General features: G+C 43.7%; 2 protein-coding genes and 1 non-coding gene across 3 annotated transcripts in view; 2 read left to right on the forward strand and 1 right to left on the reverse strand.

Annotated features, from left to right (window-relative positions):
* LOC102504942 (retinitis pigmentosa 9 protein) overlaps nt 1-23,240 on the forward strand; it is a 116,291-nt gene that overhangs the window by 62,323 nt on the left and 30,728 nt on the right. The window lies entirely within an intron of this gene.
* Nucleotides 1,623-23,240, reverse strand: part of FKBP9 (FKBP prolyl isomerase 9) — a 38,363-nt gene continuing 16,745 nt past the window's right edge. Inside the window, 5 exon segments of the mRNA XM_006187749.2 lie at nt 1,623-2,947; nt 5,844-6,007; nt 7,315-7,460; nt 11,337-11,523; nt 19,690-19,835. Coding sequence (XP_006187811.2) covers nt 2,771-2,947; nt 5,844-6,007; nt 7,315-7,460; nt 11,337-11,523; nt 19,690-19,835 — 820 coding nt within the window. The 3' untranslated portion in view covers nt 1,623-2,770.
* TRNAI-AAU lies at nt 22,585-22,656 on the forward strand. The gene has a single exon. It is a non-coding gene; the product is annotated as a tRNA-Ile (tRNA).

Consider the following 23,240-nt stretch of genomic DNA (forward strand, 5'->3'; position numbering starts at 1 on the left):
TTAAAGTGCTTATGTATAATCTTGTAGTCTGGCCAGCTTCCCTGCCAAAATGGCATATGTTCCCTTAGCAATGAGAAGAATGGAAGTGCCAGGCAGCACTCAACAATAAGCCAAAGATTTAGAAAGATAAACACTGCAAAAAATATCTGAAAGATACCACTTACATGTGGAATAAAAAAAAAATGTTGAAATCATAGAAACAGTTAAAAAAAAAATGTGGTTACCAGGGTAGGGAAGTAGGTAAAGGGGTACAAACTTCAGCTATAATAAGGTCTGGATCTAATATTTAACATGGTGACTATTGCATAGCTGAGATTTGCTGAAGAGTAGAACTTAAATGTTCTCCAAAAAAGGGGGGTTGTTTGTGTTAATTAACTAAATGGGGGAATCCTTTCACAATGTATATTTATATCAAATGATCACATACACTTGAAATGTCTTACATTTTGATAATGATACCTCAGTAAAGCTCAAAAACAAAAGGCCAGATACCCAAGAAGAGCCAATATTTCAGTCTTGAGTCTGAAGGCCAGAAAACACCAATGTTCCAGCTCAGCAGTCAGGCAGACAGCTTAAGTACAAAAGCAAAAATAAGCTTAAGTTTCCTTCCATTCTTGAAGCTCTTAAGGCCCACAGCCCTTCATTTCCCCAGAGAAACTCTATTCAGTCAGTCTGTCTCCACCACTGTAGAAAATAGCCAGTGAAGAAATTCAAAGAGGACCAACTAAAGATCTAGGGTAAGAGAATAAGCACAAGATTTTTATCTTCATAAAGATAAGTAAGCATAATAAAGTGTTATAGGTCAAGTGCATTCCAAAGGACAATTCAATTTAGCAGAGCATTAACCTATCTAGTGCACTTATGGGAATTCTGTTAAATGAGAAATCTGCGTGACTGTGCTCTGTAGAAGAGGGTGAGGGAACATCAATGACAGCTGCAGGAGCAGCCAGGAAGCCCACGAGTACCTCCTTCACCTCCCAAAAGCACACACAGTCCCTGCAAAGAGTAAACCATAACATTTGCTTTTTAAAATATATATGTAGATATACATGTTTTCCCTATACACATGCCAGTTAGCCTCCATTTGCTTTGACCCCAACCCCCACCAGCGTCATTGTCCACCTTCCTCTGCACCCCAAAACGCTGATCTCTGAGAACAGCAGCCCCTAAGCTCCTTGCCCTCTGGTTTCAGATTGGCTTCAGCTAATTGGAGCCAGTGCAGGACAAAGGAGGGGCGTTTCTTCCCTCACTCCTCTGCTACAGTGCCAGCCTCAGTTCTGGGAGTAGCTGTGTCCGTCCACAACTGCCAGGCAGCCCCACCTGGACTCCCCTTGATCCTTCAAGCCCACGGGGTGGAATAGCTTCCTGCTGTTGCTGGTCAACAGTCATGGGTACCTCGACATCCTGCCCACACTTCTGTAAAGAGTTCTCTTCAGAAGTCCTATATGAGGGTGTGTTTCCAGCTAGGACCCTCACTGACCTACCCTCCCTGTATACTATACAGTTGTCTCCTTCCAATTCTCCTTTCAATTCAGTCCTGCTGAGTTTTTATCAAGGGGATTCTGATGGCATGGTGTATTCTCATGGGCTACATGAGCCTTCAAATAAAACACCACAAAAACTGATGATGTAATTCTTTACTTTATAGGTCAAAAGTTCATTTTCCAACATTTATTCCATTGAATGAGTGCAGAGCATCTTCATGAACTATCTCAGGGTTACATCAGTACAAAATAGTTTAAATTAGTAAAACAAAGCAGTTTCAAAAGGAAAATCATTGATTACTTCAGGGTAAGTGCCACCACCACTTGGGAACAGAGGACATTAGGAGGCAGCAAGGTGGTTACTGCATAACGTGGGGACAGGCCAGCAGGAACACTGTTCTACACAGAGGCCCACAGGCCTTAGGGCACCTCCCTCTCCAGGGCATGTATGAGCAGCAGAAATACATCACTCTGTTTATGCTCATCTGTTGGGATGACATTTCCACCTTGGCCACAGTGAGATACTCACCAGTTCTCCATGTATCCATCTGATTGAAGGATTCAGGGCAGGAAGACAGTGCAATAGGACAGAGTGAAGGGAATAAGAAAGTGAAGCAGATACCCTTATGTGACAAATGCAGAATCAAATTCTCTACTCATGGTCCAAGAAGTCTTTCCTTTGGTCTGCTGATTTTCTTTTTAACCTCCAAGTTACCCAGCCAATAGGAAGACCACAGTGAGGTGGGGTGTGATTAACTAGAAAAGTAAGTGTGTCAGTGTATGTGTGTGTGTACTGAGGGACAGTGGAGGCTGGGCACTACCAAGTGGGAAGAGTTTTCTGGGGCTATCTGGGTCCTGCTGAGGCATGCCCTCTGTCTTTTCTGCCCATCTGGAGAACACTTTTAAAACACCAGCAGGCTAAAAAAATTTTTAATCCTCTTCATATAAGTAACCTAGACACTTTTTCTTCCGTTCCCTCCAAGATGGTTATAACTTCTGTATGACACTATTTTCCTTTAATAACAAAACTACCCAGAAGGCTCACAAAACAATGGCTGACAATGCAGCCTTTTCGATATTCTCCACAGCCCATGCTAAGGCACCTGCACTGATTTTGTTTAGCATCAGCCTAAAAGTCTCACCATGTGTATCAACCCACCATGATGTATGTCCCAGGTACTATGTGACCCATGTACTACTTGCTGACGATTCTCTTCTGAGAGACCCTCACTGCACTTTATGCCACGACAGAGGGCTTGGTGTCACACAAGTGGCTCATGTCAGGTTTAGAGTTCATCGTGTTTGGCCTCCTGGTCTTTGAGTTTAAATTCCTCAGCTGTGACCTTCCCGTCTCCATTCCGGTCCTGGTTGGTGAACATATTCTTCACAATCATCTCAGCATCAAATCCAGGAGCGAGTTTCCCTTTGCCAGATGCCACCTGGCCATGAATGTACTCTGAGAACTGGAGAGAAAGGGGACAGAATAGACCATGAGATACAGCAGCCAAGAATACCAAGCCGGAGCCTGAGCAGAGCAGCCTGAGGGCAGTAAGTCTGAGCCAGCAGAACAGACAAAATCTAAGGAGCTATATGACCTGGGTTTTTCCCTCCATATGCAGGTTAAAAACCCCTGAAGAAATGACTCCAGGACCCCTTAGGTCCCAGGCAGCCAATACACAGCAGCCACTGAAACTATCCCCTTTCCCCAAATCAACACTTAATTTTAGACCGAAGGCCAATCCCCTAACCACCCTCACCTTTGAGAACATGCTGCCTGTGTTCATTCATTCATTCACTCATTCACACAATAAAAACTTACTATCTACCATGTGCTGAGCACCATCCTAGACCCTGGAGATACATCAATAAACATACAAAATATCCTGCCCTTGGAATTCTAGTACATGCTAGTGGAAAAGACACGCAATTAAAAAGGAACTTTTTTTTAAAGTGAACTATAAAGTTGGAAAGTGAAATTCTCCAGAGAAATGAAAAGTAGAGCCAAGTGAGGAAGATCAAGTAGAGGTAGGGGAACGGGTTGAAGTATCAATTCAGTGGTCAGGGTAAGACCCCAGTGAGAAAGACAGACTTGTGCAAAGGCTTGAAGGAAGTGAGAATGAGCCCAACAGTTATCCAGGGGAATTTTTCTTCTGAGCAAAGAACAGCTGGTGCAAAGACCTGGGATGGGTGGATGCCCAGTGTGTTCACAGGACAGCGAGAGGAGAGTCACTGGGGAGGAGGTTACAGCAAGCAGATGGTGGGGGGCCTTTGTAGGGCCTAACAGGCCACTGTAAAGACTAGGAAATGGGGGCTGGGTATGGTCAGGCCACTCAAGATGGCTGTTCTCTTGCTCTTTGTACATCCTGTGCTCCACCAGTCCCTGCTTCACCTACACCCTACACACAAGAATGTGCTTGCCCCCTGCCCCAGCCAGAGATTGTTCTGATCCTTAGTCCAGAACAGCTCCACCTGCTAGTTTATTAAAGGGAAGCATCTGTCCTCATGATGTCGTTAACATGAGGGGCTGTGAGGGACAAGTCCCAGCTGCTGGTTTCCCAGGTAACTGAAAAGCCAATGCGACGTCAGTTCCCCCTATAAATGGTAGCCTCCTTCTCCCCCAGGTAGTGAAGATCCCTGCCATGTCCTTGCTGTCTGCGGTACATAGTGGGGTGTCGCTCCAGGACCTTTTGCTGCAAACATGTAAGATCCCCTGTCCAATAAGTTGTTGATGTCTCTGTCACTGTCTGTTTCTTCAGTCTTGAGGCTGGGCAACCATGAGGCTTTCAGGCCTGCAAGGTGCAGCCCAACAGGAGGCTTCTCCAGGGTTCTGAACTGAAGCAGGCCATGACCCAGCTTCTGTTTTAGAAGGGTCACTCTGGCTGTTGTGAGGGGCAAGGGTGAGAGCAGGAAGACCTTTGCAGAGGTCCAGGCGGGACCTGCACTAAGATGCTACGGAGCACAGGTGATGAGAAGTGGTCAGGTTCTGGATATACTTTCAAGATAGAGCTAGAATAACTTCCTGATGGATTTACTATAACCTGTGAGAGGAAGAGAGGAATCAGACTGCTGAGCGCTCTCACCTGAGCAACTAGAAGGAAAGCATTGCCATCAACTGAGATGGGGAAGGCTTTGGGTGAAGCACGTTCAGCAGGGTGGATCATCAGGGGTCAGTAAATGAAGATGTTGAATTGGCAGTTGGATATGTGAGTGTGAAATAGTGAAGGAGAAGATGGGGCCGGAGATACTGATCTGGAAGTCATCGGGACAAGGATGGTAAAGACAACAGGGACTGGCTGAGGCCACCAAGGGAGTGAGGGAAAGGGGGACAGGAGCTCAAGTTCAGGACTTAGCCCACAGCACTCCACCATGAAGAGCCCAGGGAGAAGACTCCTGAAAAGAAGCTACCAGTGAGGCAGGAGGAACACTGAGAAGCCCTGGCATCCAGAAGCCGGGGGAAGAAGGCGGCCCACAAAGGAGTCCGCTGCGATGAAGTAGCGTGAGCACTGACCAGCTGGAGTCAGCTCCCTAGCAAGACCAGGTTCAGTGGTGTGGAAGGATAAAAAGCTGACAGGAGTGGTGGGAAAGAGATGAGGAGGAAAGGAACTGGAGGCAGGGAGGACAGACAACTCTTGAGGTTTTTGCTATAAAGACAGAAAAGAAAGAAAAGATGTGTCAAGAGAAGGGGAAATAGCAGTATGTTCTTATGCTACTGTGGATGACCCAGTAGTAGGCAAATGCTGATGACAGAAGAAAGGGGAGGAGACTGGAGCTGCATCCTTGAATAAGCAGATGTGGAATAAGCTGGAATTCCCCAGGGCTGTGACAAGACTAGGACTCTATGGCCAGCTCCACAAAGGTGTGTCTGGGGCAGGAGAAACAATACAGGATCTAGATGACCAAGACAGGGGTGTGTATCCCGACTCAAACCACTGGACTGCTGTGCAACCTTGGGCATGTCATTTACCCTCTCTGTGCACAGCTGCTTCTCCTGAAAAACAGGGATGCTTCTCCTGAAAAAACTTGACTGTTGTGAGGGTCAAGCAAGGTGATATATGTGAAAACACTTAGTACAGTGCAGGCCGCAGTGAGCACCCAGGAACTGAAACCATACTTGTGAGACCTGGAATCAAGCCCTGTACTTCTCAGGGCCTCAGTTTCTTCAAACAGGGATTGTGAGCTTCAATTTAGAGAGTACATGTGCAAGTGCTTGGTGTGTGAGTGTGCAGGTTACCATCACAAGAAACAAGCACAGGTGTCTTCCTCACTCCGAGAGGCTTCACATACAGGATGGGTCCCCCAGCCCAATAAGGCTTCCTGAGTCCCTTGGGTCCCACCTCCTTTCAGAAGGGTTTCAGTTACCTCTTCAAGGAGGACTTCTCCATCACCATCCTTGTCGATTTCTTCAAAGAGGTTGGCTGACACCTCGCCGTTCCATATGAACATGTACCCTTCTGGCAGGCCGGCCACAAGCTCCAGCAGTTCAATGTCAAACACCAGCACCGCGCTGCCGGGCACTTCTCCATCTGCCGCACGGACAGGGGAGGAGGCAGTGTTAACGACAGGGCTGTGGGCACGCCCCTCTCAACCTCCCCCGCAACCCGGGTTTAGCTGCCTTGTGTTTGGAGCCCTGTCTTGTGAAACCAAGAAAGTTCAGCATCAGCAAGTGGTTTCTCCAAACTGTAGGTAGTGAGTCATGAAATCAATATTGAGGATGATGACCAGCAGTTGTTTTCAACCAAGGAATAGAATAAAATCAGGGTATACCCCACATAGAAAGGATAGGTATCATTTTATGAAACTTAGTTTCAATTTTATATATAAAACTAAATGTATATGTATATATGTATAAAATTGTATGTTTACGTGTAACAAGTTGGGAGATAAAATGGTTGTCTTGGTGAAAAAAGTTTAAAAAGTTTAAAAGCCACCAGTAGAGACTACAGTGGTGGAATTTTTGAATAAATCTAACAGCAGAACTTTAAGAATAATATAGTCTGCCTTAAAATCATGATCCAAGATGTGATTTGTAAACACAAATTCTAGAACAATATATATAGTATGAGTCCAAAAGAATTTATATAAGTACGCGGATATAAGTAAATGTAATATATATAATTTAAAATAATACATATTAGAATTATTTATAATATATCACAGGAGCATGGTCTTACAAACACGTATTTTTAAAAGTGTTTCTTCTCAGATTGGGGGAAGTAACAGTATTTTTACAATTATTTAAAAATTGTGAAACAGAGGATCAATCCAAAGTGCCTATCACTTTTCTAAGTTGGCCCTTCATCTCCTCCATATCCTCCATCTCCAGATAGCAGGAGCATAAAAACTGAAAGAGTTCCCACACCTCCCAAGAGGAGGGCTCATTTTGGCCAAAGTTATGAAATAAACCATAATAGCTGTGAGGGCAACATAAGGCCAGTATTGCCAGAGCTTGAAACCAATCTCTTCACAAGGAAATCTCCTTGGGTAGCTTACAAGTTCAACATCCCACCGTCCTGGGAAACAGTTCCCAAGGAAGCACCTGTCTTGACTAAGAGAAATCACGTGGGAAGCCCCTTCAGGGACATTTCCCACAGGTGGGTTTGAAAAGTCAAGGTTTGTTTCACAAAAACCCCTGCTTAACCCCACTAACATGGTATTAATACTGAATTCACAGGGGTCTTTAATTAAAAATGCTAGACACTTAAAAACCACAGATTCTTTGGGTTTTAAGTGGAAGAAGCATATTGTGGCTCTAAACACAGCGCCTCAAAAGGCACAAACTGCAGACTGGGGAATGTGCCCCAAACACCTTTTCACGCAGTTGCACACTCACCCACGCCAGCCTCCCCATAGCCCAGGTGGGGCGGAATGATCACAGTCCGTTTCTCACCAACGCACATCTCTCTGAGACCCATATCCATTCCCAGCACGACTTGTCCAGATCCCAAAACAATATTATACGTTTTGCCCAAATTCCACCTGAAAATGAAACAGAAGAGTCCCTAGTTAGGTCATCAGCCCACTGGTCCTTGAGAGGGTTCTCCTGAGAAGAACACATCACTTCTGTGATCTTTCTGCCAAAGGTACAGATTGCCTGTGGAATCATAAGGAAACATCAGACAAACCCACACTGAGGGCCATTCTGCAAAACAACCAGCCTGAAATTTTAAAAAAATGTTGAGGTGAAAATCAAGGGAAGACTGAGGAGGGACTGTTCAGAATGTTGGAGCGTATTGGAACAGATCCTTTTGCTTAAAAGACCTTAGGAGGACATTTAGCAAAACTCAAGTAGGGACTGAGAATTAAAAGGTAGTAATGTATCAGTGTTAATGTCCTGACTTTAAGGTATGTACTGAATTACGCAGGAGAATGTGTGTGTTCGTAGGAAATGTACACTGAAGTTTTCAGAGGTGATGGGACCTTAGTGGCTTCCTACTCGCCAATGGTTCAGAGGAAAAAAGGTCCTGTGTACTGTTTTGCAATTTTTCTCTTAAGTTTCAATGTTCTAGGCAGAAATTTTCATGAGAATTAAAAAAAATATATAATTAAGATCCTGGGTTTTGGATTCAGCAAGACCTGGGTTTGAATCCTGGTTCTGCCACTTAATTTGACCCTAGGAAATAATAATTTCTCTGTTTCCTCATGCATAAAATGGAGATAACAGTTATTACACAGAATATCCTAAATAGTAAATAGCGTATTATGCGTGGCACAGCAGAGAGCAAGGATAAAGAGCTCAATGGAAGGATGGCCTGCAGGGTGTAAAGTGCTTGTGTCTGTAAAAGTCTGTGACTCCAGAAAAATAAGTGAGAGTTTCACCTGGGCCACGGTTTTAATGATCCTTGATGCCCAAAGTCCTCGGGAATCTAGATGAATAGAAGTTGGCTCAGTCACCTCAGTCACTATCGGAAGTAAATCTATTTCCAGGGGGGTTGGTATAGCTCAGTGGTAGAGCACATGCTTAGCACACACGAGGTCCTGGGTTCAATCCCCAGTACCTCCATTAAAATAAATAAATACATAAATAAATCTAAAAACAAAAAAGAGTAGAAAAGAAAGTAAATCTATTTCCAAATCTATGGCATTCCTATCACTTCCTAAAGGCAAACAGTGGGAATGTTCTTCAACGTCCAGGAAGGAAAGCCTCCCGGATATCTTGGAGCCCCCTTGATGCCCACCACCAGGTGGTGACAACACAACACGAAGGGACTGCTCCTTTGGTCACATCCCATTTCAGGCTCCCGGCCTCCCCTGGGTGCAGGGCTGCTGCCTCCCTCCCTCCTCAAGCTGGTTCTCTGGAGCCGGCAAACCAAAACAGGGTTTGCATTTGTCGTACCTGGGACGAAGCTGAAACAAGGCCACCCCTAGCAGACGACGTCCTCTGTCCTGCCCCCGACACAATCCCTCCTTTGTCAGTAGCACAGAGGCGCCCTCTCATGCCTTTTCCAGGGACCACTGGGGAACTTCCCATGGGACTACTAGGTTTCCAAGTCTTACAGAATATCCAAGAACTCATTTAGTTAGCGAATAACAAATGTTTCTTCTCCACTGAGGCCAGTTTCAACACACATTAAGAAAATCCTCCAAGCAAGCAATTTGTTTTCACGTGTCATCTCCAAAAACCCCACTAATTCTTTTTCCTCAAGTCATCCTTTTGTTTTTATTTTGCTGGGTTTTCTCTCAGACATTCTCCTCATTCCTTCTGTGCAGTCCCGGCTTCCCATCCGTCACCAGCTTCCTGCTTCCTGCGGCAGGCAGCCCTCCCTGGCTCTCTGCCCACGTTCCCCTCTACCCTCTCCACTGCAGATTCTCCTAGCCCTGATGAACAATCAACCACAGCAGCTCCTGCCTCCTTGTTTACAGGACCCACATTGGGGCTGGGGTGGGACCAGGACCCCTCTTCCTGAAGGGGCTCCTCTCCCACACGCAGGTAAGCAGACACCTGCCACACTCCTCACTGTCCCATTATTCTGAAGCTTCCACCCAGAAGAGACCAGCAGGGATGCTCGGACACTGCTCTTCCGTGTCAATTTATACGTAACGTACTGTACAGCACAGGGAACTATATTCAGTTTCTCCTAATAAGCTATAATGGAAAAGAATCTGAAAATATATGTGTATATAAATGTAACATAGCCATGACTCACAGGCACAAAAAACAAACTATGGCTAAACGTAATGCAAATGACTCTCAGCGTTCAGAATGGAATCTCTGACAACAAGAAGGAGCATCACATGGCTGCCGGATGCTCTGTAAGAATGTTGTACATCCGCCAAACACACACAGAAGCAGGAAGACTGTCTCTCCCCACCCTACATGAGAAGCATATCCTGAAGCCACCAGAAAAGGAATTCCTTTGTTCACTTCCCACCCCCTTTCTCTTCCCAAGGCCCTAAGAGCACCAGACAAGAACACAAACGTTGGCCAGAGCAATGCCCGCCACCCATCAGCCTTACAGGCTCTTCTAACCCTGTGGACCATTTCCCCACGCATAAGCTCACTTGCTCCCCATCAACTACATTCACGCTTCTTTCCCACTGTCCCCCACAGGCTTCTAATCATCAGTGCGAGGTTTGTTGTAGGCCAGGTCCCTGTAAATCTGGGACCCAGAGACCAGTGCATATTTAATTGATTCACATTTTAACATCTCTTTCTTTGGGATACGTCTCATGATGGACAGCATGTCATTATTGGGGGGCAGCATTCTTACTTTCTTGAGATACAATAAATGATGCTTCTAACAAGCAATACATTTTAGATCTGATAAAATACACTAAATGTGTTAGTGTCCAGAACCTCATAGCACCAGAGAGAATGCTCTGAAGAGTGTGTCCCTCATGCGCTCTCTTCATGCCTGGCTTTCCCTCTGTCACCTGAACCTAGAATGCGGAGGGACGGGTGGGAGAGGGAGAAGACCCTCCCGATCTAGAATAAATGCAGTAGCACATACTTACTTATATGAAGTCCTTCTTTCTCCCCAAGACTAAACTTAGGAATCTCAGTCAGGTTCAGTGCAAAAATGGATGTACTTATATGGAGACATAAGTGCTGAAAATGTTTCTTTCCCAAAGAAGAGAACAGTGCACTAATTTATAGGTATCTCTGGAGATTCAGATACATAAGCAAAGTTCCTTTTATCTGCATAATACTAGCATACACTGTAGATACCCAGCAATATATTTTCAGATTCATCTCAATTAACATTTACAAAATACTCCCTTTGTGCTGTGTTTTGGGCTAGATGTAAGGAATAATATGGAGAAACATGTTAAGTGGCTAAGGTGTTCACACCAGCAACAGTGATGGAAACAAAAATAACTAAAAGGCAGGGACTACATAAAACATATGAGACTACAGAAGTGGGAGCAGTTGATTCTCTCTAGGAATTAAGCAAAGGTTTTGAGAAAAGGGAAGGCATTTAAGCAAGGGCAGAAGGTAGCCAGAAGGAAGGGTATAAGCAGTGCACATCCTGCACCAGTGCACATGGCACCCTGGGAGGCGGGAGGCGAGCCTCCGCAGATGAGACCGGTGAGGCAGAACGGAGCTGACAGGAGAGCCTGATGTGCCAGACTCTGGAGTTTGCATTTTATCTGTGGGTTAATTTTTAAAGACAGCATTGATAAGATGAGATCTGTTTTTCAGAAAAATAATTTCACAGGTGCAGGATGAGACCATTCATAGGGAACTCTCAGAACAGCACACCAGAACAGTGATGTACGCTTGAGATATGCACTGTGAAAGGCATGGAGGTAAAAGCTCTCAACCAGTATCTGATGAAGAGAGGAGGAGGACAGTGGGAACACACAACTGTTATCTGCCAGGAGTGCTCCCCACTGATCCCGGGCTGCCCTTACGTGGAATCCAGCAGGGTCCCATCCAGAAGAGAAGCGTTGTAGTGATACTTGAGGTAATCTCCCTTCTTACTCAGCACTGAGCAGTCGGGGGGCTTGTAGTGGGAGGTGATGCTGATGGAGTCTGAAGGGTTGTGGAAGTCAATCACGTGGATGTCAAACACCAGCACGGCAGAGCCAGGGATGTTCCCTAAAGGGCAGATGCAGGAAATTAGAATGAATCTTTTAAGCAGCAGCACAGGTACCTCCCCAGTATCACCAGGTATTCCTCATAGACCTCCAAGGAACACAGGGACCCAGCTTTGAAATCCTGGGGAATACTGGGAGAATGAAGCTGGAAAGGCTGTTAGAAGGAACTTAACCCTAATTTTATAGATGGCAAAACTGAGGCACAGATTTGTCCAGGTTCGGCAGTCAGTGAGGAGAAGAGTTTGGATTAAAATTCAAGGCGCTGTACTATCACCCCGTGGAATGGTTAAACTTGAAGGATTTATGGCTAACCTCATCACAGATGAGAAAAATAAAGCTCAGCCAAATTAAGGCTTGCCCTGCTCCTACTAGAAGTAAGAGGGGAGATAAGAAAATCAGCTGTAGAATGAAAATCACTTCAGTGCTCGAGAGACACTTCACAGGGGAAACGCCTAGCCACAATTGGCTCATATATTACACCTAACACTTGATAAACTGCTTTTACAGCGGGAGGGTATAGTTCAGTGGTAGAGCATGTGCTTCGCATGCACGAGGCCCTGGGTTCAATCCCTGTACCTCCATCAAAACAAATAAGCAAATAAATAAACCTAATTACCGCCCCCCCTTAAAAACAAAACTAAACTAAACAAAGACCCACCTCCTAATACTATCATCCTTGGGGGTTAGGGTTGAAAAAAACAAAATGCTTTTACAACACATCCTGTTTGTTCTACACAAAATTTTTATACTTCTCATTTCTATCATCTTCACTTTTGAAAACATTATCCCACACCTGAATGATGTTTAAGAAATACTTTTCACATACATTCTCTCATTAAATCCCTGCAGCAAACTTGAAGGGTTAATATTACTATAAATCCAGGATTAGCAGATGTTCCATGAATTTAATGCAGCATCTCTGGGGACAGGAGGTATCAGTTGTTAAATACACTCCCTGATCATTTCAGAGAAGTTTAAATGTAAAAATTTTGTTAACAGTATTACTTAGAATCAAGGATGTATAATATTTTCATTAGTATTTTACAGGCAAGAAAACCAACTCAGATACAAGACAACACAACTATAGACAGAATTCAGATGGAGATATGGGAACATCAACAGCCCCTCCCCTGCCCCCACCCTCCAACTCCCACTACTCACCACCCCCACCATGTACTTTTCTGTTTCTTCTGCTAACATACTTAATGGATGGGTGCTTATTAACCAGGCACTCTTCTAAGTGCTTGAGATGTATATGTTTATTTAATTCTCATTATAATCCTATATGCCCAACCTACAGATGAGGAAACTGAGGCACAGACTTTGATGCCCACCCAAAGTTACTGAGGTAGTAATTAGAGAAGCGTTTACAACAGAACACAGGTGTGTGATATTCACTAGTGATGGGGAGTTGCTGATGTGGGTGGTAACAGGGTGCAGGACTGTTCCCATAGAAACCAGGTATTGCAAACTGCCATAGCAGGGTGCTCAGAACCACGGCCAAGGGCAGCTCCGTGTGGGAAACCAGCACACGCTAACAGGGTGAGTGGCTGTGGAGTCAGATCAGTGGTTTCCCAACCTTGGCTGCCCATTAAAATCAACTGGAAATGAACCTTGAAAACATTATGCTCAGTGAAAGAAACCAGACACAGAAGGACAAATACTGCTTTCACTTGTATGAGGCACCTGGAATATTCCTAGAGACACAAAGAAGAATGGTGGTTAGGAGGGCCAGGGGAGAGGGTAGTGGGGAGTTGTTGTTTAATGGGTACAGAGTTTCTGTCGGAGATGATGGGATGAAGGAGATGATGGAAGTTCCGGGTACAGACAGTGGTGATGGTTATACAACACTGTGAATATATTTAATAACACTGAACCGTAAACTTAAGAAGGGTTAAAATGGTAAACGTGTACATTTTACCACAATAAAACAATGTAATTCACCATATTCACAGAATAAAATAAAAAATCATAATCATCTAAAAAATATCAACTGGGAGCATTAAAAATAAAATCAATGCCTGGGCCCCACTCTGAGATTCAGATGTAGCTCATCCAATGCAGTGACCTTCTCTCAGCCTTGGGCACTATCATAGCGTGTCCTGGAGAACCGGTGAAAATACAAAGGGCCAGGCCCTTTCCGGCTCAGCGCGCCTGGTTCCATGGTCTTCCAGCTCTCCAGGTGATTCTGTGATACACACCAACATGTGAGAACCACTGGGGTACAGTGGCACCAGGCATTGTATTTTTTAAAGGGGGCAGCCAAGTTTAAGGAACACCGTGCTAAATGGTCTATAAAGGAGATTTAGGAGCCCCCATCTCAATGAAGAGGACCATGTGCCCCCATGTGCAGCCTGTGGGTGTGACATAGTGAACTGTGGAAAAGAAAGATGCATCTTGAACGGCTCCATTAATCTCTCTGAAGAAAACATGTGGATAGAATGCAGAAAGGCACACAGACCTGGCAGCATTTGGCCAATGCAAACTTAACCTCCTCTTGCCAACTGTATGATCAGGCCACTCAGAATGGCTGTTCTCTTGCTCTCTGTACATCCCCTGCTCAACCAGCCCCTGCTTCACTCACAGGACTATCTAATCTCTTAATCATAGGGCTTAATCAGTAACTGCCTACATGCTTGCCTCCTGCCCCAGCAGATGGTTTCCCTGGCAACTCATGAACCAACCTGACGTCAGTTCCCACTATAAATGGTAGCCCATGTCTCCCCCGAGAGGAGTGAAGATTCCTGCACTGTCATCTGCCATCCACAATGGGGTGTCGCTCCAGGACCTTTTGCTTCAGACTTGTAAGATCCCTGCCCCGTTGCTATCTCTGGGCTCTTTCTTTGGTCTTGAGGTTGGGCAACTACAAGTCTTGCAGGCTGGCGGGGTGCAGCCCAGCACCAACTAAGGAATGTTGCCTGCCACCAGGATTTACAAGAATTCAGTCATTAGCCACTGCAGTCACTGACCGACACCCTAGAAAGAATTCAGGATGGAGATCAGGAATAGGGCACTCTGGCTCTGGGAAAACTGGCAGAACAGGGCCCCAGATAGTCAGACATTTTCAGGAGAAAATTTTATGAACCCCGATTCTTGCATCTTCTTATGCTTAGAAAAGCACTCAAATCAGTAACTGAGATACCTGTTCCCCGTGACTAGCAGTAACCTTCTACCGAGATGTGTGCTTTATTGCATGGACCCCCTTCAGAACCACACATATACTGACCTCCCTCCTTACCCCTCTGGAGTAGTTCCTCAGAGCGATCTGAGAGTCTGTATCCTGGGCCTCAGTAAGTCCTCAGATAAAACTGAACTCACAGCTCCCACACTGTGTGTTTCGTGTGTGTGTGTGTGTGTGTTTTTTTAGTCGACATCCTCAAAGGCACATTCATAGGCAGGCCTTTCTCAGGGCAAAAAAGAACATGTTCCAGAACTACCCTTCCCTGGGCTCTGAGGTCAGCTTATCTAGCGCTTTCCTGGTAACTAACCCAGGCCTAAGTATTCCAATCAGTGGAGAGGTCAACCACACCCTGTCAAGTAGGTATTCAATGTTCTGGTTCTGTGTCAACTCCTAGCAAGTGAGCGTGAGTCAGTCCACCAGATGCCTGGCTAAGGCAGAATGCACATGGACTGGGGCGTCAACAAGAACGTAAGCTCCGTGTGGGCTGGGAGTTTTGTTTGTCTTTTTCTCTTCTGATTCCCCAACACCCACAGCAGTGCCTGATCCTAAAGGCCCTCAATAAATCTTTGGGTAGATGGGGTTGTTGGACCTGTGAAAAATCAGTACCAAACCCTGAGCCATAAGGTCCCACCTGCCCCAGGCAGCCAGCACCCCTGCCACCCTCATTCCCTCTATCTGCTCTGCCTTCTTCAAAGAATCTATAGTACAAGTGCTGATCAGTGTTGGGGGGGATTTGTCACCCCAAAAATATTTCTTTGGTATGTGAATTTTAAAAATTTTTATTATTAGTGTCTTTTTAATGGAGGTACTGGGGATTGAACTCAGGACCTCATGCATGCTAAGCACATGCTTTTACCACTGAACTGTACCCTCCCCCTCCATGTGAATTATTTTGAGCCAAAAACAATCAAGGCCCAAAAGACTCAAAAGGAAAAAAAAAAAAGTCTTTTCACTTCCTGCCTAACAGCCTAAAGAGTGTAGGGAGAGAACCTGTTCCAGGAAGGGAGTCGTCACCATAGATAACCACAGTAGGAACTAGGTGCTTAGACAGGAAGGAACCTAGCAAAGTCTGTTTGATAAAATTTCTCTCTGTATCCCATTGTCTCTGCAGGGCCCAGCAAACATTTGTTTACCAAACACTTGCTTTTCAATATCCACGTCAATCGTCTTCCTCTCCTTTAAAATCCCAGAACACTACCCTCAATATCTCTTCCGTCTTTAGCTAATGGTGGTATTTAAGGTGAGGGCTTCAGACGTTTTGGTGAGTCACTGTTTTCCTGGGTCTCTCCCACATATATGTGTCATCAAGGTTCGATTTCCTCCTGTTGATCTGTCTCATGTCAATTTAAGTATTAGACCAGCCAGAAGAACCTAGGAGGGCGAGGGGAAATTATCTTCCTCCCCAAAACAAGCAAAGAGGTGAAAAGAATCCAACATTTCATGATGGCCCTGACACCAGCCTTCTCTGATAAACCCTTAACCAATGCGGAAGCAGTCATCAGTTTTCCCCACTAGGATGCCTCCTCAAGAAGAGACACCGATGGCAAAAAAATAAAGGCCGCTGGTCCGCGGGGCCAGAAGGAACCAGCTCCTGGCACCGTGGGTTTCCTCTGAGAGCCCTGGGACTTCTGGTTGGAGTTCTCAGTTCTCCTTATATGGGTATCAACAACTCACTGCCTAATGGAAACCCCTTCTTCCCTTCTGCCTATGACACAAGCGGCTAGAGCCCTGGTCCAATTCCAGCTCCATCACTGATTAGCTACTGTGGCATTGAGCAAATGACTCAAACTCTCTGGGCCTCATTATCTTAACTAAGACTTGATTCAAGTCTGAATTAACTCAAATGAGAGAAGTAAGGGAGGAGCCAGGATATACAGGAGTTTCTGCAAAACAAACAAACAAACAAAAAAAACTCAGGACCTAAGAACATCAAAAGATTACTGCTAATTACAGAAAAACCAGACATCTCAAGTTAATGAATATAGTACTTTTCTTTGTATGGAAAAATACAAGTCTGGGCTCACTGAAATCATTGCTTTGATATGCCCCTTAGCTATATAGAGCCAGAGTCCTCCATCCTGAATCCCCACAGGGAGCAGGGAGGGTGGGGGTGGGGCAGCTGCAGGGCTGAGGGCTTGATGGCCACAATATCCTTCATTTCCTGACGACATTCTTTGTTCACACTTTCCTAAAAGAGTACTTAAAAGGTAATTTGAAAGTTGGAGAACAAAAAGCTATTGAGGAAGTGATGCTTCCACAGCCCTGCAGCAGAATTCATTCTCCACCTCAGGGCTGCAAACATATCCAAGCACTCCAAGTTCAGGGCTGACCCTTCTGAACAAAGCAGACAGAAAGAGCCAGAGCCCTGGCCAAAGGCTTCCCCCTCCCCTCCCCCAACCCTGCAAGAGAAAACGGCTGCAACAAAACAAGATGCTGACGGAGCCGCAGAACCCATGCAGAGCCCAGCATTTCATTCCTTCCACAAATACTCACTGAATGCTTAATATGTGCCTGGCCCTGTAGCATGTGGTGAGGAGGCCACAAACTTCCTCTGTGTCCTCACACTCTTCTTAGGTCAGTCCTTCAGGTCAGTATTAGGTCCTATGCAAACCTCACCAAGAGGCTGGGGCACTGGCTAATCAAGAGGACAGAGGCAGACTCCACCCAAGAGCACCTGGTGTCACCTGCCACGGTGCCCCTCCCCCCCATGGCAACAAATGATTCAGGATGAAGCAGCCTCATGCCGAGAAAATTTATGAGACTTTGGATGCTTCCCACAGCCTTATATAATTCTTTGCAGAACTCTGTCTCATACTTGATGGAAAGCCAAAAGGAGAAAAATAATATAAGCAAATGTTTCCCATCAATATATTCTTTTTAGGGAAAGGAAGAATTGGTCCTGAGGGCATAATGAAGCATGAATCCTCAGAAAGTATTTGTCTATTCCTGTATTTGGGTAGAAGTATAAATTTACATAATACAAAACAACAGAGCATCAAGACACTGTAGACACAGGGGACATGAAGCAAGGCCTGTTATCTCAAGATCTTAAACTGAGATTTGTTGTGGCTTTCTAAATCAGAAATTTAAGTCAAGGAGAAAAAAATATTTCTCCATGGTACACCCTAGTTTCCAACCAACCTGATGTTTCTTAGATCCTTTAAAGAAACCCTACTGGAGTGGAGTTCAGTGGTAGAGCACATGCTTAGCATGTACGATGTCCTGGGTTCAATTCCCAGTACCTCCATTTAAAAGGGAAAAAACCCTACTGGGAAAATGCTGAAATCCATATGACATAGAGTAGAAGTCAGAAGCAGGTTAACAAAGTGAATGTATACTGCCAGCCAGGCCAGCCAGAATCCCATCAGCAAAAAAAAAACCCAAAAGCAAAATAAACACTGCATCAACTGTTCCTAAGTAAGTTACAAAAAATGGTATATGAGAAAAAACATAATTAAGACAGAAAATACGGTTTGGAATGCTATGCAACCATTAAAATTCTATGCAACCTGTTGGCATAAAACATTGTTCACAACAAATTAGGTAAAGAGAAATTACAAAGTAATATGTAAGGATGATCCCATTTTTGTTAGTGTTTATTAGTGTAGGTGGATGTGTATTTCCTTTTACCTGCATAGATTCACATATACTCAAAACCATAAAAGGATATTCACTCCATGGTTGTATCAGTTTCCTGCTGCTATAATAAATTACCACAAACTTGGTGGCTTAAAACAACATAACTTTATTCTTATAACTCTGGAGTCAAAGGTCTAAATTCAAGGTATTGGCAGGGATGTATTTCTTTGGGAGGTTTCAGGGGAAAATCTGTTCCCTTGCCTTTTCCAGCTTCTCAGGGCCACCCTCATTCCTTGACTTGTGGCCCCTTCCTCCAGCTTCTAAGTCAGCAGTTTAGCATTTTCTCCTCTCTGGCCTCCTGCTTCCCTCTTACAAAGATCCTTGTAAGTAAATCAAGGCCACCGGATGATCCAGGATACTCTCCCCATCTCAAGATCCTTACCTGAAACTCATCTGCAAAGTCCCTTTTACCATGTAAGGTAACATACTCACAGGTTCTGGGGATTAGGACATTGACATCTTTTGGGGCCACTATGCCACCTCCCACATTAACAATGCTCATACCTGGGTGGTGAGATTATTGTGGTGGTGGTTGTTTATCTCTGTTCTCTTTTTCTGAGTTAACATATATTAATTATGTAATTTTTAAAAAGGAGTTTGCTGCTGTTTGGGTGACAAAAATGTTCTAAAACCGGATTAGGGTGGTAGTTGCATAACTCACTACATTTACTAAAAGTCATTGGGTTGTATACTTAAATGGGTGAATTTTATGGTATACACAAAACACCTCAAGTTATTAAAATACAAAAACCAAGATCTAATGCACAGTATAGTGAATATAAACAACAGAATTGTATGATAATCATCAAACTTGCTAGAAGACTAGATCTCAACTATTCCAGCCACTAAAAAGGAAATAATTATGTAACGTGATAGAGGTGCTAATTATCACTACAGTGGCAATCATTACAATATAAAAATGTGTCAAAATAACATGAACACTTTAAATCTACACAATGTTGCAAGTCAGATATACTCAATAAAAGCAAAAAGAGAAAAAGGGAGGTTGCCATTTACTTTCAAATGGCTCAATAGAGAAAAAACGTAATATAGAGAGAGAAAAATAAAGAAAGACGTTAACAAATGGTGAATCTGAGTGGAGTTCACTGTACAGTTCTTTCAACTTTTGTGTAGGTTTTAAATATTCCAAAAGGAAAAGGGAAATGGGCAGGGGGAATGAGGAGAAACGACAGAGCATCTCTAGAAACTAGAGATATTTGATCATTTAAGTCTGAAGCTGGCCTTTAGCTTCTACGCTTTGGCTCTCCAGAGGCCCCGGTTCCAAGCATCCTGGACGTACCCAGAGAGGGCTGCTCGTTTCGCCTTAGGACGGTAGCCAGCGCTTACCTCTTCCTTCCTCGCCATACCCCAGGTGAGGGGGGACCACAATCCTCCGCTTTTCTCCAATGCAAACGCCAAGTAAACCTTCATCCATCCCGGCAATCACGTAGCCCCGCCCAATGTACGTGTCAAAGGTGCGGTTCCTTGAATAGCTGCCAAACGAGAAAAGATGTTGGTCACGAGAGCTGTCAGAACAGCTGCATAGTCGGTATCATGAGGCAAGAGCGCAGGGGCCTCCAGATCCCGGAATAGGCTGAATCCTAGAATCTGAGTAAAATCCAAGTAACATGCTCCTCTGAAATGGTGAACAAGGATCCACACACAGCCTCAGAGATGCAGCCTGCAGAAGCCTCCCAGAAACCAGACCTCCAGTCCTCTAGTTTGGTCACGTTATGAATGGGATGCGGGTTACAACAAGCAATCATGCAAAAACATAACTAATATAAATCAGACTGAACGCTCCATGACCATGTCAAATTAATGAAGAAAGTGTCCAAAGGGCCCTTATCAGAAACTAAGAATTCCTCTGTTATCGCTTGTAAAGAAACCGTTTTATTTAGAAAGAAGTTTTAGTGTCTTCTATTACTCTAAAATAAAATTTCACTAAAAATAGAATTGCCATAAGATCCAGCAATCCCATTCCTGGGCATGTATCCAGAGAAAACTATAAATCAAAAAGATTCATGCACCTTCATGTTCCTAGCAGCTCTATTTACAATAACCAAGGCATGGAAGCAAACTGAATGTCCATTGACAGGTGACTGGATAAAGAAGATGTGGTGTACACACACACGCGCGCGCACACACACACAATGGAATACTACTTAGCCATAAAAATGAATGAAATAATGCCATTTGCAGCAACGTGGATGGACCTAGAGATTATCATACTGAGAGACAGACAAGAGAAAGACAAATATCATATGATGATATCATTTATATGTGAAATCTAAAATATGACACAAATGAACTTATTTACAAGACAGAAGCCAACTCATAGACATAGAAAACAAACTTATGGTTACCAAAGGGGAAAGGGGAAAGGGGGTAAGGGAGGGATAAATTAGGAGTTCAGGATCAGCAGATACAAACTACTATATATAAAATAGGTAAACAACAAGGTCCTACTGTGTAATAAACCACAGTGGAAAAGCATATGAAATATATATATATATATATGTATATATGTGTATATATATACACACACATATATATATAACTGAATCACTCTGCTGTACACCAGAAACTAATAAACATTGTAAATCAACTATACTTCAATAAAAAATTTTTTTAAATAATAAAGTTTCAAATTAAAGCAAAAAAAAAAACAAACCTAAAAATTCCTCTAAAGAGGAGAATATCCGTATATATGAGATACAAATATTTGTATTGGCAGAAAAGTAGCATATATACTGAGAGCAATTTAACTCTGCAGCCTCCACCAGAGCCTGGATAAATTTGCCGTGCAGCAATCCCTGCTCACCAGGCCACCTCCTGGTGAGTACCTGGGTTTCCCAAGTGCCTCTGGCTGGAGGTCCAAGCATTCCACTCAGTGGAAAGAGCCAGCCTCTGTATAATTTGCCAGTTGAGTCTAATTACTATGAGTTTGGAGAGAACAGGAATAAATTTCCCAAAGCCTGATGATTTCAGAATACAATCATAAAACTTCATATGCCACATCTACTACCAAACTCTGAATCACAGTGATCTGCACCCATTATCCATCCCCACTTGGAGCAGATGTGGCAAAAATCTTGTCCTGAAAGAGCCAGTCAGTTCCGCCATCACCTCATCCAACACAGCCCAAGGATGACTGCCTCAGAGAAGATGGCCAACAGTGGGGGGCCAGGGAGAAGAAAAGGCAGAGCCGTGAGAGGCTGTCTCTTCTCAACACCCCTCAGAGACCACAAAGCCAAGGGGTGTGAAGAAATGATAGTAACAAAGGATTCTCCACCTAATAAGCAGATTATCTACAGAATTATCTGCATTTCATTGTATGTGTATGGAAGACCTATGAAATTCATAATACTGGTTCCCTGTAAACAGGGGAACTGGGTGGCTGAGGGACAAGGATAGGAGAAAAATTCTTCATTGTATATTCTTTTGTACTTTTAGAATTTTGAGCCATGTCAATGTATCCCTTAGTAGGGAAAAACGATGTTTAAAAAGAAAAAGAATACTCTCTATCATACAAATTTAAAAGCTGCAATAGCTAGAGGAGTGATACTGGGGCATGAATGGCTAGATCACTGGAAAAGGATAAAAATTCTAGACAAAGTATATAATAAATATCAGATTTTAGATGAGTGAGGAAAAGACAGTTGCTCAATAAAGGGTATTGGAAAAACTTAGCTAACCGTCTGGAAAAAAATAGTTAGATCCTTACTGTCATGCTGAACACCACAATAAATTCCAGATGGAATGAAGATTTAAACATGAAAGCATTTATAAGCATGGAGGGAGCCTGTGGGAGGTTTTTAATATTTACTATGGGTGGTGAGGAGGGAAGGGGTACATTGTAGTAAATACCTTTGCATTGTTTCACTTATACAATAAGAACATAATACTTTTAAAATAAAAATCCTAATAGAGAATTTTTTTTCTCTTTTTCTTGTGTGTAGGGGGAAGGGGGAATGTAAGGTTTATCTATTTATTTATTTAGTGGAAGTACTGGGAATTGAACTCAGGACCTCCTGCATGCTAAGCATGTGTTCTACCACTGAGCTATTATCCTCCCCCCTACAACATATTCTAATGTATATTTTGTTTTAATTTTGAACAATGTGATGATTGAATTTTCCCCCCAAAAAAAATCAGATGAAAAATTTAAAAGAAAAGATTCTAGGAGTAGGAAAAATGAATTATTCAAAGAAAATAAAATTTAAAAATTCTTCTGGGAGAGAAGGGATAGCTCAGAGGTAGAGTGTGTGCTTAATACGCACGAGGTCCTGGGTTCAATTCCCAGTACCGCCATTAAAAAGATACTAATAAAATAAATAAATAAACCTAATTATCTCCGCCCACAAAAAATTTTTTTAATTCTTCTGTAATGTTTCTGGATGACTAAATAAATGAGAAGCCTTACCTCAGAGAGGCAGGTAGATTGCTGTCACTACTTGTTCGCTCTACAGGAAGCTAAAGGAATGCCTTCCAAACAACCCATGCCACTTGAATGAGCAACACAGACCAAATGCCTGCTGCCAGCTCATGACTGCCAGCTAAGCCTGATAAACAAAACAAAACTTTGAGTAACAACAGGCGCAGTAATTAGCCTCTGCAGCCTCAGGATGGGAGCTGAATTCACCCATCCAATCCCTGCCGCAGATAAGCCTTTAAGGTTTGCAAAGTGCTTTCATCTACTTCATCTCTTTAATCTCACCATCTCTTTCAGAGAGGTGCTACTCAGCCATAGAAACTAATAAAATAATGCCACTTGCAGCAACATGGATGGGCCTGGAGATCGTCATTCTAAGTGAAATCAGCCAGAAAGAGAAAGAAAAATACCATATGATATCACTTACATGTGGGAAAAAAAGGACACAAATAAACTTATTAGC

This window comes from Camelus ferus, chromosome 7 (genome assembly GCF_009834535.1).
Source record: "Camelus ferus isolate YT-003-E chromosome 7, BCGSAC_Cfer_1.0, whole genome shotgun sequence".
NCBI lineage: Eukaryota > Metazoa > Chordata > Mammalia > Artiodactyla > Camelidae > Camelus > Camelus ferus.